General features: G+C 50.5%; 1 protein-coding gene across 1 annotated transcript in view; it reads left to right on the forward strand.

Annotated features, from left to right (window-relative positions):
• Positions 1 to 855: 855 nt before the first annotated feature.
• Positions 856 to 19,505, forward strand: part of RIMS4 (regulating synaptic membrane exocytosis 4) — a gene marked incomplete at both ends in the record, with an annotated part of 52,344 nt that continues 33,694 nt past the window's right edge. Inside the window, one exon of the mRNA XM_082325641.1 lies at positions 856 to 952. Within this exon, the coding sequence (XP_082181767.1) occupies positions 856 to 952 (97 nt within the window). The remainder of the gene's footprint in view (positions 953 to 19,505) is intronic.

Here is a 19,505-nt window from a genome sequence, read left to right on the forward strand (position 1 = left end):
TCCAAACAGTGGCTTTTCGGGTGTTTTTTTGGTGCCTGAAGAGAGGCACCTGGGGAAAGAAGACTTGTGGTGGTGGGTGGTGATGACAACGACCTTTGGGATGGGGGTGGAGGAAAGGGAAGAAAGTTTAATGTGTGGAATTAAACACTGTCGTGGCCTGGTTGGGCACAGCCTTCAGCGGGGAGGCAGCGGGCCCTCCGACACGGGCGACGGCTGAGCCGTCCCTCCGGGAGCGGGAGGGACGGGTCCCCCCGCGGCCGCCTCAGGGGAGCGGCTGCCCGCCGAGATGGCGGGCTGCGGGGCTGGGGAGCGGCTCCCCGAATCACACCGGTGCCGTTGGTCTTCCCGCCCCTCCTCTGTTGGAAGAAGCCTCCTCAGAGTCCCAAGATCGCTCTGGGGGGACACGCACGGCGCCGGGCCCGTGTGAGGAGCCGCGGGGCGGGGGAAGGCCCGCCCCGCTTCCCCGGGGCCTCCCCCGCGGCCCCCGCAGGAAAATGGCGGCGGGGGCGAGGGGCGCGCGGCCGCTCTCCCGCCGCGGCCCGGCCCGGCCGCTCCGGTCCCGCCCCTGCGGGCGGCGATTGGCGGCGGCGCTGGCGGGCGTGAGGCGGGGCGGCGGGGCGGGGCGGCGCCACAGCGCCGGGCGGCAGCAGGTGGCCGCGCTCCGCACCGCTCCGCTCCGCGCTCCCGCCTCGCCTCCCCTCGCCCCGCCGCCTCACCGCGGCCCCCGCCGCAGCCAAGACGCCGCGGGCCGTGCTCCGAGTGAAGAATGGGGCGGCGAAGCTGGCCAAGCCGCCGGCAGCGGCGGCGGCGGCGGCGGGCGAGGCCCCCGGCGGCGCCCCCGGACCCGGGCTCTTCATGGAGCGGTCGCAGAGCCGCCTCAGCCTCTCCGCCTCCTTCGAGGCCCTGGCCATCTACTTCCCCTGCATGAACAGCTTCGACGAGGAGGACGCGGGTACGGGGGGCTGCAGCCGGGCCGGTGGGGCTGGGGGGGGGGCGGGGGGGCCGGTTCCCCGCCTGCGCCCGTGTCCGTGCGCACCCACGGGCGCCGTGGGAGCGAGGCGGGGGGCGCAGGCCGGGGCGCTGCGGGGGGTTTGGGTGGGCCGGCCCCCGCCGCGGCCCCGCCGCGGGTTTGGGGCGTAGGGGGCCCCTCCGCTGCCCGGCGGGGTTTCAGCGTGGGGAAGGGTTTGCGCAGGCGAGCGCGCGCCTGCGGAGATGAAAAGGGCCAATTTTATTTTTCGCGACGACGAAACCCGCTCCCTCTTCTCGTCGACGTAGTGAAACCGGGGTGTTCGCAGGTGGAGCGGCTGTCGCGCCCGTCCTCGCCTCGGGCCGCGCTGCGCGAAGCGGTGAAGGGCAGCGCTCGGGGAGAAGGCGTCCGTTCTGCTGGACGCCGCGTCCAGCCCGCCGCTGGCTCCTGCGCCGTGCCCGCTCCGGCTAATTGTTCTGAGGGGTTGTTAGCACAATGCACCACGCTGCTTTCGGAGAGGGGAATAAAAGGGATTCTATTTAAATGAGGGCAAAGTAGGTCGCAAAAGACGTACAAAAGCCTTTCGGAATGGACGGGGTGATTTTTGACCGCTTCACAAAGACCTTTCTGCCCTCGAAGAGTTGGCAGTGGTCATAAAATAAGACCAAGCTTCAAAAAGGAGGCCGTTGGTAAGGAAAAGTAGGAAAGAAATAACGGGAAAGGAAGGGCGCTGGGTGCTGGGGAAGGTGCTGGGAGTAGAGGGCAGCACAGCCGCTGCGTGGGGAGGGAGGGATGGAGAGCGGTGTATGAGCACCTTCTCTGTTCCCGGTGGCTCACTTACAAATGAAGGCTTTTTTTTCACCGTACACGCTGTACCAGAGACCAAACCTTTAAGTGAATCCCCTGAGCAGCCAATAACGAAAGTTGGTAACTAAGGCGTATTTCAACGCTGGCTGTCATGGTTGCATCCCTCAAAATGCCGGCATGCTCCTTTGTCTAGCGGCTCATCCCGAGATGTGCAGATGCCAGCAGGAACGCACGGGCAAATCAGCCCGCTAGCTGCTTCACCTGTAACGTTGTTGTTTTTAACGGAGTTGACGTAAGAATAAATTCATCATCTGTGTGATTAACCTAGGATTGTCATCAGCGTTGTGCAGGGGTGTCAGGCAGACAATTGTATCCTCCAACAGACGTATTTTTTTTAAATTTTGTTCTCAGAATTATGCTGATGATTTACTTGCGCTTCATGTTTGGTTCGAATGCTGGGGAGCGTACAAGACAATAACGGGAGCTTTGGGAAGTCTCGGCGCTGTTGCTTCAGAAATGATTGATAGCGAGGCACGCCGGAGTGCAAGACCCCGACACAACGCCTCGAACAGCGTTTCGTTCCCTGGCGTCCGACCCCTCTTGCTCTGAGCAGGGTGACGGTTTAAGTGAACGCTTCCCCTTCCAGCGCTTAGAGAAACGATTTTGCGCTGAATCGTATTTATTCACGCTTACTGAATGCTCCTGCATGAATGTTAATAGGCTGCTCTTAATACAACACAAGTGCTTGTCTCTGAATTAAATAAATCTACAATTAAGACCTCATTCTCCAGGAGCTTGTTAGTGGATCTCGCCTGCCTGGGTTAGTCTCGTTGGTAAAGCTGCTCGGGGTGACGTTCGGTGCAGCGGGGACGTTGCAGTGCTGCTCCTGTATTTTGTGCCTGCGAGTGTGTATTCAGACACGTACGAGCAAACGGCAAGAAGGAACGTGTGCCGCTTTGTATTTTTTGCGTTAAAACTACAAGCGTATAATTTTCTCAGGAAAATAAATGTCATGAAAGAGAAATGATAAAAGAAATGCTGAAATTGTGCCCGACAAGATTCCGTATTATTCATACCCATGCGCGCTCCTGAAATTGAGAGAGATTCTGACCGGTTTGGGTTGCGGTGTGATTTCTGTCAAAAAAATAGATCTCGATAGCTGGTTCAGGGAGATGAATACTGCACTGGGCAAGATGTTCTCCGTAGGAGATGGCAGGGAAAAAAAAATTGATCCCATGAGCATTGACAAAGTAAACAATCCCATTTCAAACAGGCACGTCATCCATTTTGTCTGAAGCTGAGAACCACATCTTTAAGAGAATAGTCATCCTACGGAAAAAGGAGAGGAGCTGATAAATCGCCAAGCTTACAGGAGACTTGATGTTTTCCTCTGAAAAGGGAAAACGGCCTAATGAGAGCTCAGATCTACAAATGAGAAAAATTCTTGAGGTGTTTCATTTAAGTTACTACAGGTGGGTCAGATTAAAGGGGAGTAAAAGGAAATTTGCAGGAGTGCCTATGCTGAGAGCCGTGGCGATGTGGAAACAGCTAGCCATGTCTGGGCAATGCTAACGATACCGCCGGGTTCCACTATTTCCCACTTTTAGTCTGGAAAAATGGCTCTGCTTTTGAAAAATGCTTTTACTTCTAGAATATTTCCTTTTCTGCCATGGCCCTTCTGTTGTTCTTTGCTGTCCACCTTCTGGACGTGAGGTGAGAAGACTCGTCTTCCACAACTCTTCTGCCTGCCACACCACCAGCGCGTCTGGACCGAGTTCCCGGCAGTGAAGCGGACGCAGATGATGCCCGCTTACGTCTCAGTGCGCAGAAGCAGGCAGCCAGCGTAGGCAGGATAGCAGTAGGATTTGGAGCAAGAAACTGGATCGCTTTTGAATGCTTCCAGAGCGTGAGGGTGATTGAGTTTTAGATGCGTCCTGTGGCAAATAAGGCCTCGTGCCTGTCTCTCCAAAGAGGTGGATGTGGACTTGCGCGCCTGTGTTGCAATACCTTTTTCATTCCTCAGCTGCCTATACAAAGAGGATGCTCTGAGCAAACGCTGAGCGCTGTTCACCAGTAAGCTGCAGCGGGGCTTTGAAATAACAGAAATTACTGTCTGCACTCAATAGCGTAAGGACTCCAGGTTAATAACTCTTTTGATCTCGGCATGGTCATGTTGCTGTCCTTTCTGCTGGCTGAGTGCTGCTGTCTTCGCCCCGTTGAGGTCCCCAGCAATGTCAGGGAAGTTAAGGATTTTGAAACTGCAGTTATTATCATCGTAATTGTTGGTTTAACTCATGCAAATGTCTATCCTGAGCTCTGATAGTTTTTCGGTTATGGAATAGCAGACTAAAAAGAGGTAAGAATCGATCATGCTCTCTTTGTGTGCGTACTTCTAGAAATGTGAGCCTTAAATCAGTGCCTACTTCTAACAGGGTGAACACAAGTCTTAGCTGTCCCGAGGATCTGCCGTACGCTTGGTCTTGGTTGGAATCAGCCGTTCGGTATGCTGGTATCAGAAGGGCCCGAGCTGCCAAGTGGCAAGTGCATGGGGGTCAAAAATAGGGTGTTGAGGATTCATGATGACTGTGGCGACCTGCCTGGTAGGCAGCTTGTGAGTCCCGGCTGCAGTTCACAATTAAAATTGCGGGATCGTGGAATGGGGGTGTAGGAAATCCACCTTTGACAGCAGCCTTAGCACAGCCCTGCCCAGTCCAGGATGAGGGACGTCCTTAAGGTTAACGGGGATGTGTTTGCTGGCATGGAGGAGAACCAGCTTGCTCCATGTGCGGAGCGTGGAGTTTGGAAAATTTGCTAAAGCAGATCAGAACGTGAGGTTTTGGTAAAGAGCAATGGCAACTGACTGGGAGCTGCATGTGCAAAACCCCGTGAGCTTTGGGCAGGGGAGAGGCGGTGGGTTTAGCATCAGGGACAGTCAGCGTAACGGTGGACCTGCTGGGCGTCGGGAAGCCAGAAGCAGTCCTCAGCTCTGAAGAGGTGAGAGCTTCCAGACGAGGACCCTGTGTACTACAGAGGACAAGGACTACACCTAAAGAAACACGGGTAGGGAAATGCCAAAAATCGCTGAAGGGGATGGGGTGTCCTTAAGCCGCTGTGCCTGAGCTGCAGGATCCAGGAGCACTTTTCAGGCCTGTGTGCTCCAGCTGTGCTGGGGCTTGAGCGGGTGAGATGCAGATAGGCTCTAGCTCCTTTCTGTTTCGTCGTATGTCCTGCTTTCCTCAGGAAGGATGCCCGCCTGCAGTGGCAGAAGGCATCTGAGGCGTGCCCTGACAGGAACACAGATTTGGATGTTTGGGAGACTGTAGCCATGGGTCATATTGCAAATGCAGCTGCCCTGAAGTCCAGGTACAGCTTGAGCATCTGCATAAGGGGAAACGCGTGTGTTCCTTGCAGGGATCTTGTGCCCGTGAAAGCGAGCAGAGAGGCTTTGATCAGGAAGCAGGGGAAGGTACAGAACGACTGCGAGGGACGTGTAAGGGTCCCGCGGGTCGGGACCCCGGCACGGGGACTGTCCAGCTCGGCAGACCTCTGCCCTGGCTACGAGACGGCAGAATCAAATCGTGTCTCAGCCAGCTGGAACCAAGTGTCTGGCAGAGAGAAAATGGTTTCCAAAGTCAAAATGTCTCCTAGATACTGACGGTAAGCCTTCCTCATGTCAGCTGCTCGTTCAGAAAAGAGTTGAGTTAGAGATGAAATGCAGCCTAGGCTGCTGCTTTCCCACACTGTCAAGTACTGGCAGATGCACTGTGTTACAATCAAGTGCTTTCAAGGGAAGCTGTGTGAAATACTAATTTAATGGATTGATAAAAACATTTAAAACGTTGGGGTGGAAGAACGTGCTGTGGACATGTAGTTTAGTTTAGAATACTCTTTTGTCTGAGTTTTCTCTATTCAACTTCTCTATAATTTTAAACATTGAACTTCTCTATAATGTTAAACATTGAAGCATGACAAAGTTGTTAAATAGAGAGAGCCCCTATGTGTGTTTTCAAGTTGCCATGTTTATTTCTGAATTGTATCGGATCGGGGTACATATGGTTTTTAAAGAAAATGATGATTCGATCTTTTAACTAGTCCATTTGTATATTTTTTTAAAGGCCTGTGTATCAAACATGTTAAGCCCTTTTGGTGTTTAGTCTGTTTTTCCTTCTCTGAAAGTTACCTTTGAAGTTTTGTAAGCCTCTGACTGGTTTTAGTAGTTGTTTGTTAGGTAGGTAACCGTGTTCACATGGCAAACATACAGGGGACAAGGGAAATTATTCGCACAGCTGGAATGTTAACTGGTTTTGTTACTAATCTTTTACAAATGAAATGATAGTTCATCCCTGTAACCCTGCAAAGACACAAACTCTAGGGTTCATCTGGCAATGCATTGCCCCAGGGCTGCTGCAGGACAAATCTGAATCAGTCTTGGGATATACAGGTACGTGGAGAGTTTGCCTGTGGCCTCGTGCCTGCTGCGCACCGAGCCAGCGCTCTCGGCTGGTGCGGAGGCAGCAAAAGCCGTGGCTTTTCCCTCCCCTTGCGCAGTAAGGGCTGTCTCCTTGGCCATAGGTTATCCTGCTGATTGTAAGCAATGCCGCTCTCCCTGCCGGGCGCGTTCTAGCTCTAGGTAAGCAGATGTTTGTTTTATAAATGGATTAACATTGAGAACAGTTTTAGAAGGGCTGCTATCAAATCAGTCTTTCATCAGAGGAAAGTGTATGAAACGGACCGACAGCCTGGAGGAAGGCGCTGTGGGTAATACCTGCGAGGCTGGTGATCTCACACCCGGTCATGAGTTGATCCGGATCATAAATGCACCGGCTGACTCTTACACAGCAGATGCGCCTCGTTGGTGCAGAGCTGAACAAGCTGTGCTGTTCCTTACATCTCCTGCGCGCTAACGGCAGCTTCCTGCTCTCTGGATCTGTTGCCGGCATATGTGATCAGTAGACTGCAATTACAGAGGATGGGTTTTGTCTTCCCCTGTGGCCGTGTGAGACCAAAGGAGAGCAGGAGCCCTGCGAATGAGTCAGCACTAGGAACAAGAGATTTGAAACTTCGTCCTCATTTGTGTTGCTCTTGGTGTTGCGGCCGCGTGCGAGAGCCATAGTCCTCGGCCAAGTTCACGCTGCGCCTGTAGAAATGCAAAGCAAAATGGCAGTCTCTGTCCCAAAGAGCTTACAGTCTGCAGCAAAACCCAACAGACGGGGACGGTGAGACAGATGGGAGAGCGCAGGGGAAGGGTGACGTGGTATCGGTGAGCACTCAGCGTGGCGGGCAGCCTTCCCGCAGCACCGGCTGCCGCCCGCTCCCGTCTCCCACTGGGCACCCTGGCAGAGCCGTCCAGCATGCTCCAACCTGGATCATCCACCCGTGCCTCGTGCCGGTGCTGGATATAGGCTGAGGGATTGTTTTAAACGACGTAGGATGGGGGAGGAGAGAAGTGGCGGCTAGCCCGGGGATCTCGAGCGCTGTGCCGCGGCGTGCTGCGTAGCCGTTGCCTTGGTGGTCATCGGGGTGCGGGTTTGCAGGGGAGAGGGCACATGGAGGAGGTCACGGGCCTCCTGACGGCGGCACTGTGCTGTCCCCTTAGTGGCAGCACACGCTTGACGCCATGGGAAAGCGCAATATCGTCTCCTTCCCTCGAAGGTGACTGCGTCTGGCCTGACGTACCTCATAGGTGTTCGGCGGATGCCACGTTCCAGCCACGCGTGCAGGAGTTGTAGAGGGCTGGTTGTACGTGACCCCACCAGTCACCGGGGAAGGCTCGCTCTCTCTCTTATTTTGCTGTCAATTTACTTCCAAATAGAAGAGTGTCCCTGGAAAGCTTTCTGTCTAGGAGAGGCTGTTTCCTTACGGCTTCGATTTCATGTGAATTAATTTTAATGCAACATTTATTAATTCAAAAGCACTCTGTTCTCCAGGCTAAAAAAATTGTCTTTACTCTGTCAGATTCCTACATCGGGACAAGTTGTGAAATGCTGTAACGACTTCGCTTCAACGTTTCCGTTTGACAGAATGTATGTATCTGCTTTGTGTAGGGAAGAATTAAGTTTGATTGGAGTAGTTGTTTTGAGGGATAATTTAGCTATGCAATTATTTTCTGAAGCACTATCTGCTCATGTTTGAGTGCCTTCAGTTAGATTAGAAATGTGAACGTTTTAATTTAGGAAACGGTCTGCGAGTTGCTAATGTGTTGTAGTGGGGCAGTGAGACCTGGCTCGCACAGGCTTCTCAGCCCTGCCATCTTCTCCTCTCTTCCCCACAGACATCTGTCGTGAAGCACCGTTAGCATATTTGAATAAGGATTTCTGGTCTTCTGCAGAGCTGTTCAACGCTATTTGAATATCCATCTATCCAAATGATGTTCCTTTGAGGTTTGGTTTTATGTTCTGGGAGAGGGTGTGAAAACCATGCTGTACTGTATGGGAACGTGTCTTGCTAGGGATCCTGCAACACAAACGATGCCTCAGTAGGTGCCATTGCTCAAATCATCCGCTGATGGCACGCACGAATTAGGCACGCTCTGCTCTCGCTGTCAAACTGTGCTTGCCTTGGGATCTGCATTCAAGTTATATATTTGGCTTTGCTTTTGCAAAACAGCACGCGTGCAAAGGCTGGGAAGCCCTGGTACAGCCTAACTTCATGTTGGAATAAAGCAAAGCTCAGCAGCCCTATCTTTTAATCAAATCCAGCCACAGTTAAATCATCGTGGCAGATAATGTTTCAGCTTTGTGCCACGAGAGCGTTATATCATCGTCGTTCAATAAACAAAGAACTCGTACAGCCTTGCAGAAGCCAGTCTGAAACGTCTGAGTGCTCAACAATTTGGAGAGTACAGCGTGTACAGAGGTAAATGTCACATTTTTCTTAAAACTGGTTTATGACTAAGAGGAACTCATGCTAATGTCTGGGTGTCCTTATTCTTAGAAATGTAGAGGTAGAAGGGGTCCTGAGGAGTCTCTTGTGTCCGCTCCCCAACTAGCTAACCTCTTCCTGTTGAAGATTACCCTAAAATTTAGCTTAAATTAAGCAGATTATTGTTATCTTGCTCCCAGCAACATGGGAAACAATCGATCACTGCTGTCTTTAGGGCAACTCTTCACATCGCAAAACCGTTCTTTGCAGTGCTGATAATTCCAAGCCAGGAAATGACCGTAATCGTGACCATCGCTGCCTGGCGTCCCTCCCCCTCCTTTTGCAGCCTTTCGATTTTTGGACCAAAGAAGCTTGTTTGAATTTTTTTGCATAGAGCCATTTTCCGAGCATCATGTTGGCCTTGTGGCTGGGCTCGGGACCTTGCGGGAGAAGCAGCGCGGACGGTGCTCTGGCTCCTGGCGGGGAGCAGTAACTGTCTCCCGCACTTCGTGTGCAATATTCCCGTGAGCGTGCACAGGGCTTTGCAGGAGCGTCCCCGCTCCTGACTCGCGCTCGGGGTATGATCCGTGCCGCTTCCCAGGTCGTTCTCTGCAGGGCTGCTGCCTGGCTACTCATTCCCTTTCCGGCATTTGTGCATTTAATGTTTTCGGTGTTCTGAAGTTACTGCTTTTTACATGTGCCTTTATTCGGTTTCCTTGTATCGATTTGGATGGGTGAGCTATTTTATCCCATCGGTATCGGTCTGAATCCTGTGTCTGTTCTTTAGCAAGACCCGTGCTGCCGGGATGTTTGTGGGATTGGGAGGTGGCGTAAATGGCTGTGATAAGGTGCTTTGTCCTCCGGGCTCCAGGAACGCTGCACCGTTTTGTGGATGGTTTTGGCAGCCGGAGGAGAGCTCTGGAACTGAGGATCCACGGGTGAAGTGCAGCATCCTTGAAAACCTTTGCTTTCGGTGCGTCTGGAGTGGCCTGTTTTTTCAGGCACCTTCTCATCGCCTCATTTTGCAACGCTCGGTCCAAGGGTTGTTGAGGTGTCATTCACACTTAATAGCTAGAATAAAGATAATTGCGGTTAATGGCACTTCGCACTGGTGACAGAGCTGATGTAAGCGGTTACAGTCTCCCTCCCCGTGGCACGTGTGGTTGTGTCCCTCCTCTCAGGTCTCAGAGCTCGGCGTTGGGGGGTCGGCGCTGCAGAATGAGCCACCGTGGCAAGGGGACGGCAGCGTCCGCGGTAGACAGGAGCGTGTGGGCACAGCCCGCCCCTCGCCCGGCTCCGCGGGCGGTATGGATGAGGCTGACATTTCCCAGTGGTGACAGTTTCCCAGTGGTGTGGGACTTGTGCCAGCTGCCCACCAGCAGTATGCGTATTTACAGTTAGCAGGGAATGTATCCTGCCACGTGGATGGAAAAAAAACATGTTAATTGTGTTGCAGCCAAGATGTCTAAGAAGATTAAGATATTTTTTTGCTGGAAATCCGGCTCCCTGTTTAGCACTTCTCAGCATCCTGGAAGGATTGTGTGGGTGGGTGGTTTTTTCTTTTATTTTTACTATTTACCTTTCCTTTCTTGTATTTGGTACATGACATCACAGCAGTAGTGAAAAGTTAGGAAAATTTGATTCAAGATTTTGAGGTTGCTGTTTTATATCCATATTTGGGTCTTAATCAGATTGTCAGGAAAATAAACGAGAAGGCTTTTCCTCTCTTGAATGCCTGTTAGACTTCCAGCTGTTGTAGTCGGCTCGTTTCTGGATGGCGGTATCGCGACATATCGGACCCAGTAGCCTGCTCACGTTCAGTTCACGCTGCCGTCCCTCTGGGGAGCCCTGTTCACTGCCGTGAGATCTCACCGGTGGCTCGTGGGATTAGAGCAATTGCTCTGCAGCAGCTCTGCAGAGCCCTTTCACCTTTATAGGAGTTTAATTAAACTTACGATAAAGCTGGCTAGTGGTCCAGACTAACTTTTGAGGCTTGACAGTATGCTGGTTCCCCCAAGTTCCCCCCGAACCAGAAGGAATTGCAGGAATTGCTGTCACAACCCAGTGTTACATTTCAATGGTAATTTTGGTACATTTGTCAAAAAACCACGCGTTTTTGTGTGGGTTGATCCCTGTACATCTGCCTTTGTGAATCACGTAGTCCACAGTTGCAAGTGGATGGGAAAATGTTGGGTAGTATTACCTGCGGTGCCTCGAGATAAAACACACGCTTTCTGCAATGAGCGTTGTTTTGACAACAAGAGTCTGCGCTTGTTTTAAATATTGAATATGCAAAGTTGGGCATTTTCAAAAATGCCTGGGAGTTTTGGTCTGTAGTATTTGTTGAAAGGGAGTGGGATTCGGGGCCGTACCTGCCTTCAGCAGTTCAGAAAACCATCCCGCAGCCCCGCAAGCGTGGGGCCGCGACCCTGCCGCTCCGGTCGTCCGAAGCCGGCTCGGGCAGGGGAGCGGGCTGGCCCTCCGACTCTGCCGTTCGAAGAAGCTGATGAAGGAACACTGAAAATGCTGGTCTGGAAAGCAGGGCAAGCAATGCCGAGAGCAGGCATGCAGGCCAGCGCTCAGCCTGGCAGGCAGCGCGTGTTAAATCAGGGTGATTTGTGGAACTGTTTCTGTTAAAAGCTTCCTCGTGCACTTCAGAAAGCGGAGCTGCCAGATTGGTCAAAATCCAATACCCAGACAGTTTGAATTGGCTGCCGGCTGCAGTAATAACCGTGGCGAAACTCGTAACAGCCGTTTCATGCGGGCTTTGCAGGCTGCCACATCGCTGCTGCTTCGCAGAAAACACAGTGTCAAAATGTTACGCGGTATGAGGACATTTCCATGGTAACGTTAGCATCCCATGACACCCGTTCTTGTACTGCGGTGTCGGTGTGTGCTGTCATCGTTGTACTTTCTTCATCCATCTGGGGCCATCCATCCTGATGGTATGGATTTCTTCAGTGGCTGCTAGTGGTTCTGGGGCTGATGGTGGAAGAGATGCTCTCTCTGGGCTGTCGGGTGTCTTAAATAAGGCAAGCGTTCCTTCTTTTAGCGTAGCAACTCTCACATAATTAATCTTAAAAGCACTTGGTTTTCCTTTGTGCCGCGCTAAAAAAGCGGCTTTCCCTCTGGGATCAGGCAGCTCGCTGCAATAGCTGTTTCGGCATCAGAGGCACCCGCACGCCCGCGTCCCAGCTCTTTGTCAGGCAACTCTGAGATCGCTCGGTTCGTGAAGATGCTCCGGTCTTGTTTTGGGTCCGATCCTTTCAGCCCAGAGAACGCTTAGCGCCGACTCCCACCTGCACCTGACGGCGGTCTGCTCCCTCCTCCCCTTCCTTCGCAGGAGCCCCCGGCTGCGCCGGGCCCTGCCGACCACCGGGCTGCTTCTGGACTGAGGTCTTTGGGTCGAGGCTCATCCATGGCCATCGCCTGCTTTCATTCGTGTCCTGATCAATGGTTTTGGCCTGCCTAGGGATACTTCAGTGTTTTATGCTGCAGTAACGATGTCCTGCTAGGATTCTCAGTATTCCCCCTGGGGTTTTTCCCCTTTTCTTTCTGTGTTTCTGTATTTCCACCAGATCATGTTTTTCAAAATTAGCATCACTTTTTTTTTTTTTTTTTTACTGTGCAGGCAACACATGTTTATTGGCTCCTTTCCTTTGCCATAGAGAAAGCCGTTCTCAATATTTTATTGATAAGCTAGAGCTTTGGCAAGAAATAATAAAGGTAAAGATGTTTTCTGTATGGCATCCCCTGGACCTTCCACTAGTGCGCATTTTTCGCTTCTGCTTGGTACTTTGTAAGAGCAGCAGAGAGATCTTGGTTTAGTTATTGTGCACGCGTAGGTTCTGGAAATTGCACGGGTAAAGAGACAGTCATTTCACTCGGGATTTGCCTGCCCGATACGCGTAAGCTATGGATGTGCAGTCTGGGTCTGGGGGTGCACAGCAAGGCTATTTCTCACACAATGGTGCTGTAGCATAAAGGGATCATGTGTGATAAAACCCAGCGCTGGCGATTTTAACGTCTGGTCTAAAGCGTTGCACTTGAAGGGACTGAGAGGATAAATGTGAGACTTGAGAAAGCCCAGGTTGAGACAGGGGAAGGAGCAGAACCCGGCTCTCGATCCTCTCTGTTCCTCAGGACCCGCTGCTGGACTGATTCACAGCAATAATTCTCAGCTCTCCCGTTTTGCCCAGGGCTCTGCTTTGAGCCATGCCAGAGCCCCAAGTTCTCTTGCTATAAACTTGTCTTTCATCTGTTCCCACTGAATTCCTGGCTTCTGCCTAGTAAGAGGAGTAGGTCTGTTCCTGCGACCTGCCTGCTCTGTCTGCAGAAACACTCTTGCTGCTCCTGGGCAGCAGGCAGCTACAATGTCCTAAACTCAGTTTTTCCCAAGACTCAACCCAAGCCAAGTGCCTCTAAACCTGGCATCGTGTCGGCCCTGTTTCAATGTTTTTCTATTTCTGTCTCAGTACTGCCTGGCTTACCTACTAGAGAGCTCTATGAAATATCGCATGGTCGGTTGAGGCAAAATTTGGCTTGCTGCTGTAGGAATAATACCAGGCAAATTATCCACAGTCCGTTTTAGCTGGTGAATTTGACTCTGTTTTCAGAGTCTCTTCGCCGCGGCCGTCTGCTGCAGAGAGACAGCAAGCCTGTAGGACAGATTGACTGTGAAAATCAGGAAGTCTTATTTCAGGCCATCATTTTATTTAATTTCCTGAAACCTAGAAAACTGTTTCTTTCCTAAAACACCTTTCCCCTAGAGCCCTAGGACGGGGTTTCCGAGGATCGCCTGTACGGGGTACGAGCTGCAGGAAAAATGGGGGCGGGCAGAAGTGAATCCTGAAGCGGTGACAACACGATGACCTGAAAACGTTTCACTGATCAAAATATTCATTAATAATTTCCCAGGCTTCTATCAGCTTTGTTAACAATGTGCTTTTATGCACGAGCTGACCAACACAGAAGTGTTCTGCAAGTGTCAGTAATGCAGATTAAAGCCGCGTTTGGCCTCTGATATTCAGTAAATGGTTTGGAAACTGGATTTTGCCTGCTCTAACGCTGAACAACTATGTCAGGAAAGATTCTCAGCCTTTTATTTCAGTTTGTAAGGGGGGAAAAAAAGCTTAACATCTTGATATGAGTACATCTTACAAGGTTTAGACATTGTAAAAGATTTAGTGACCTGCTCTCTTAAGCTCTTAGAGTCATCAGATTTGAGAGGAAATTGTAGTCAAAAGTGAACATTTTAGGACTTGCTGGTCTAAGTGGTCTAATAGTTGACTTGTTTTTCCCCTTGATATTCCTGTGCTTATCTCTTCAGACCTGCAGCTGTTCAGTCCACTAAGGCCGCAGTGCAGAAAGGGGAACAGAGCTGCGAAACTAGGACAGACTTGGGATTATATTTAACGATGTTCTATTTCGACTTGACAACCAGCTATCGAACACCTACAAGTTTGCAACTGTGATTCACTCGGAAGCTGACATAACTGATGTCACGTTGTATTAATAGCTACAGAATTGTAACTGCTTTTAGCAATGAGATTCATTAACAGCCTCTACAAACACAGTGACAATGGGCTGAAAACCTGAAAATATTAGGTGTATATAAAAATGGATTATGCCATAAAGGAACCTCCCTGTGCTGCCAAATGTGTTTACAGCAAGTTCTTGCGGGTGTTATGCATAATGATTCCTCTTCATCACTTTCAGTAGGTCCTACTGATAGCAAAAGGTGTTTGAGGACTGATCCACACTCTAAATTAAATCAAGAGCTGCTGATCTAATGGGGTTACACGACGTGAGTGTATTTGGGAGTTACGGTGTCCGCAGCATTTTTCTTGGCAAGTGGAAGCTGTCCAGCCAATTCCTGCATGGCGCTGATGTTGCTTTGGGAGGTGTTTGGTCCTTCACTTGTTTTAGTTGAATGTTTTGGCTTCGAGGAGAAGTGTTGTTGTGACAAACCATGCCTAGACGGTACTCTTCAAGCTGTACTAAGTGCGTTGAGTTCAGCTCCCCTTTGAGCTTTGCACGCTTTCCTCGGTGTGGGCTGCTAGCCCCCTCCGAGGAGAGTGGCGGGGAGGAGGAGGTGGTGTTCATTGCTTCCTACTGTCGTCTTTGAAGGCACTGAATTAGTCGCTAACGATGGTGGCGTATAACTGGTCCTCGCCAGCCTCTGTTAACTGCGCGCTGGGGTGAATGAGTCAGTTACTCTTCCAGGCTCTTAGTAAAGTCATCTCCGCATTATGTACGTGCGGTGTGAAGGTTTGCATCGCTGGCATGATAGGTCAAGGCATTGTTGTAGAAGTGAAATGAAAACTGAGATTTGAGAGGGGAATGTTCAGGGTGGCGTTGGCTCCACGTTGAGCTGTGTAGTCGGACTCGTTGCTGGGAGTGGATCTGTGGACCCGGACATTTGGGCTGAGATTTCTAAGGCTCCGGGTACCTCCGAGAGCCAGGCCATTGCTCCTTACAGCTCTCAGTCGTCTGCTCCTCTCGGTTCCTTCTTTCCCTTCTTTCTCTTATATACATCGCTGCCTCTTCTCTCCCTTCTGGCCATGAATAATTCAACTGTGTTTAAGTTTTCAGGTGATGTCCGCTCTGTCTCATTCATCTATCACCCGTTTTTGGCGTCTGTCATTTGGATGTGACTTTGCTTTCGCTGACCTGTGACTCTTAGGCTGGCCTCGTGCGCTGACTTCTGGAGACGGAGAGTCTCCTGAGACCGGCAGGAATGGTTGGCTCAGGACGCAGCAAAATTGCAAATAACAGTCCCTTGAAAACGGGACTGTCCTGCATGGGGAGCAAAATTCCCTCTTTTGAGAAGATGGGAATCCTGGGCATTTTTTCCCCTTTCTCATTGTTCTTTTTTACAAGGTTAGAAACCTTGTTTTCAAGTCCACCACCAAATACTCATTCACCCTTCCTCCTCTAGAGTTGTAAGTAGCTGACCATATAATTAAGTACAGTTGATCATCTTCCAGTAACAGTGTTTATATTTTAAATGTCGCAATAGCAAACGATGCATTGGGCACGTAGCACAGCAAGTGATCAAACCACCTCTGGCTCAACGTGTCTGTGTTGAAACGGCCTATGACAGTGAAGGAGGGTAATTAGAAAGACGCGTAGAATGGGATTGAAAAAAGATGTGAAAATAAGCAGAAGGATTTAAAAAGAATTAGGAGAGTAAATGACAAACCAGTAGTTAAATGGTGCATGATTAATGACTGTAGAAGTAAAGGGTTGACTAAATATTGTGACTCTGTAATGGCTGCCCCAAAGTAATAGAAAATACTTTATTCAGAAGACTGCAGAAGTGGATTTGTATCAACACATATGCTGACTCAGGGTTTAGACATGTTTCTTAGACTTGGCTTAGGTCAAGATGCACATCCCCTGAGATGCTTTCCTGGTTGACCTGATGATCTGAGATTCGTCTTCTGTCTTTAATATTAATGATCAGCATCAGAATACCAGGTACCCCACCGAAATGCTGTGAGATGGGTTATCCCTCTTCTGAGCCTTGGTACAGGTGGGAGCATCAAAACTGTTTGGAGTCACACAGGCAATTGGTGGCTCGTTTCCAGATATTGAAGGGAATTACATCTGTACTGGAGCTGTTCTCCTAGTGCTACAAAACTGATTGGTGTGTGCAAAAAGAGCCTGAAGAAGGTGCAACTTCCACAGTGCTTCGAGGAGTAAGTAGGAGTCGCTCTCGGTAACGTGGAGTTGCTGGGTTTAACTCTTTGTCTTAATACCGACTTTGTCATGTCTTTTAGGTAACGCCTGATCTGGGACTGGATTTTATCTCTGCTTTCTTGTCACTGCATCTTAAATTCTGATTTTCGAGGAGGTACTGAACTGAAAAGGAGGACTTTGAGCAGACTCTGACTTTTCTCTTTTCTGTAATATCTGTGTCTCTCTGCTGTTTTAGGATCAGTGCTCGCGTTGTTCCTGGCCGTGTTTTCCCTTCGAACTGGGCCTACAGCCATTCTCAGATCTGCTCTCTTGTGTCTTAGAGGAAACAAAGTTTATTAATCTGTTTTAAAGTTCAAGATTTGTCTCAAACCGATAAAAGCCCACAGAAGTGAAAGTGCCATCCTAATTCTGAGATGCTTTGACCAAAGACATGCGGTTGACGTAAATTTTCCATTGGGAGCGCTGAAGCAGAGCTGCAGGATTGGGAAATTTTGGCTGCAGCTGAGTTTGGCTCTCGGGAAGAACATTTGCTGTTAATATTGCAGTTTGGCGCCTCAGTTAAGTTGTTCTGTAACCTTTGATTTGTGGCGTGTGTGCTTCCTAGAGGGTAGGGAGCTATGGAGGGCATCTGCTGTCCGTGCTGGGAAGGACACGGCCCACGTTGGAGGCAGCAGTTTGTCTGGTTTTCTCCCTTTTTTTTAAAAACAAAATCTCATTACTGTCAAAAGTAACATTTTTTCCTTTTACTGCTTATTTATGACAACAGAGCTGGACGTAAGTAATGGTATGTAATTGTTACGAGTTTCTTTAGCAGGAGCGCACTCAGTTTCTGTTTCCCCACCCGGCGAGCGATTCCCCACCAGGTTCTTTGGGGCTTTCATGTTGTGTTGGGAGGGAAGAGAAAAACTTTTTCAAATAGGTGAATCTGACTGTAAAATCACAGAAACTGGAATAATGCGTGAGCGGGAAGGGAACAGATTTAGGACTCTGAACTGGTTTTGACTCCTTTTTGGAAGTCTGCATTTCGGTTGGCGCTCCTCCCCGCCTGTTAAGGACTGTTGCAGGCACGGCTGAGCTGGTTCCACCTCTCCTTGGCACCCGCGCCGGGGCTCTGCCGGCTCCCGCCGGCACCCGCGGCCTCTTGGGTGCGCAGGCTGCAGCCTGGGCATAGCTGGAGCATCTCTCCTCCCCGCTCCCCTGGCTCTTGCTTCTTGTGGCGGATAGGAGGCTGAGCTGTACCCGGCGTTTCCTTTGGTGGGGCACCAATTCAAATCTCTCTTCTGTCCATGGGTGCTCGTTTTCATGAATCGTTGGGAATATGCTACTTCTGAAACCTGACCTCTCTGCCCAGTGTAGGTTAAAGGTTCAGAAGTTATGGAGGATGGAAAAAGAGGAGAGACAAGTCTTGTTTCCAGAGGCAGCTCAGTTGAAAAGGTTATCTTTGCTCTGCAGAGCGGCAAACTACTGCTCCTGGGTTGTGTGCTGAGAGCGAGGGTGGGATTTGCAAAGATATTTAGACACCTAAAGAGCCCCCAGAGCTTTAAAGACTGCTTCGTGAGCCAGTTCCCGCCGATCCAGTATCTATGTTGTCAAGACCCTAAACATCTGTAAGGATTCGGCCCGTAACTGCAAGCGGCGAGAGGCTGGTGGACGTCGTTTCGCGTGCGGGCAGCCAGCGCGCGCCTCGCTGCGGGGCCCGGGGGCGGTAGGCAGAGCAGCCCTCCTCGCCCGCCGCGGTGGGCGTCTTGCAAAGGCTCCTGCAGGCTGCCGACCTCGGCGGGCTCCGGACCTTTCACAGAGTCAGAGGCCTGGCGTGGGAAGCGTAAATCATCTGAAGCTGCCGTAAATAAGGAGCTCTCGGTAACATGTCTGCAGCGACTTTCATCTTGTCGGTGAAGTAGTTATTGGAGGTGTGTATTAGGAATCTGTTAACGTTCAAAGATAAAACCATCTGTATAAAATGTATCAGTATGAAACATATTCTGTCGCTGTGGGACAAATGGCTGTATGAGAAATGGATTTATATTATACACTGCTTTGTAATTGGGATCTTTGAATGTAGTTCTGTGTTTTGGGCACGAATGTGGAAGGAAAAAGGATTTTATTTGATGCAACTGCTGTTTTATTTATAATGCTTTCAACAGGAAAATCTTCCCATTGTATTATAACAGTCTGTGCAGGGCGCTTTTGATTTTAGCAGGTAGGATTTAGAAGAGTTGAGTTCTCTCCTGGATACACATGCCTGTGCTGCATTGCACTGGGAGTTCATGGGAATCGCCAGCTGTGAAAGGAGAAGACTAGATCCCAGGGACTAGATCGTATATGAGAAATTTCAGCTGACTTTTATGCAGGGCTAGTCATATAAATTGAGTTTGGATGGCAAAGAGATCAGTAAATGGGTTACTGTCATCTGTCCGTCATCTGCTGGGCGTCAGGGGTTAATCAGCAAGTGATGTCCAGAAGACCAGTGAGTCCTCCAGCGAGACTTGTGAATTCTTACTAGTTTTATCTTCCCGTGTGCCGGCTTACCTACAGAGGAGGTCACACGGTGTTAGAGCTTTCGCTCCCCGTCTGAGAGTATTCACTGCTGATTTGGGATGTTCCAGGAAGGGGAGAGCACAAAGTAAAAACAAGCTGCCAGGACCACAGGTCTGCCATGTCGGGAGGAGCAGCTCCAGCCTCCTGGTTAGGGAGCCGTACCCAAGTGTTAAGGCTGCCCTTGGAGAGAAGAGAACTGCCACGAACGCCCTCCTGCAGGCGGGCGCCGGGGCAGCGACACCACCGCCCTTGCGAGAGCGGGGTGATCCAGCTCCGCAGCCGCTTCGTGCCACCCCACTGCTCGCGGCTCCGGGGGTGGATGCACCTCTCGGCTCCAGTGGAGCGGAGGTGGGGAAATGGGCGTGTAGAAGTGTCCAAAGTCATCGCAAAGGGGTAGTGCTTCATCGAGAGGATCGCTGCCGTTGCTCGCCGTGTTTTAATGAGGAGATGAGATGGTGGTTCCTTTTCGAGGTTTCCACTGGACTGGCAGTCGCCGGCGTGTCAGTAAAACTGTTCAGAGGAAAATCGGACTCCGTTGTCCCTAGCTCCCAGCTGATGGAGTTTAGTTTTGTCTCTGAGCACTAAGTTGGTTTGAGTTCAATAATTCATCTCCCTCCAACTGCTTTAT

This window comes from Platalea leucorodia, assembly GCF_965183815.1.
Source record: "Platalea leucorodia genome assembly, chromosome: 13".
Lineage (NCBI taxonomy): Eukaryota > Metazoa > Chordata > Aves > Pelecaniformes > Threskiornithidae > Platalea > Platalea leucorodia.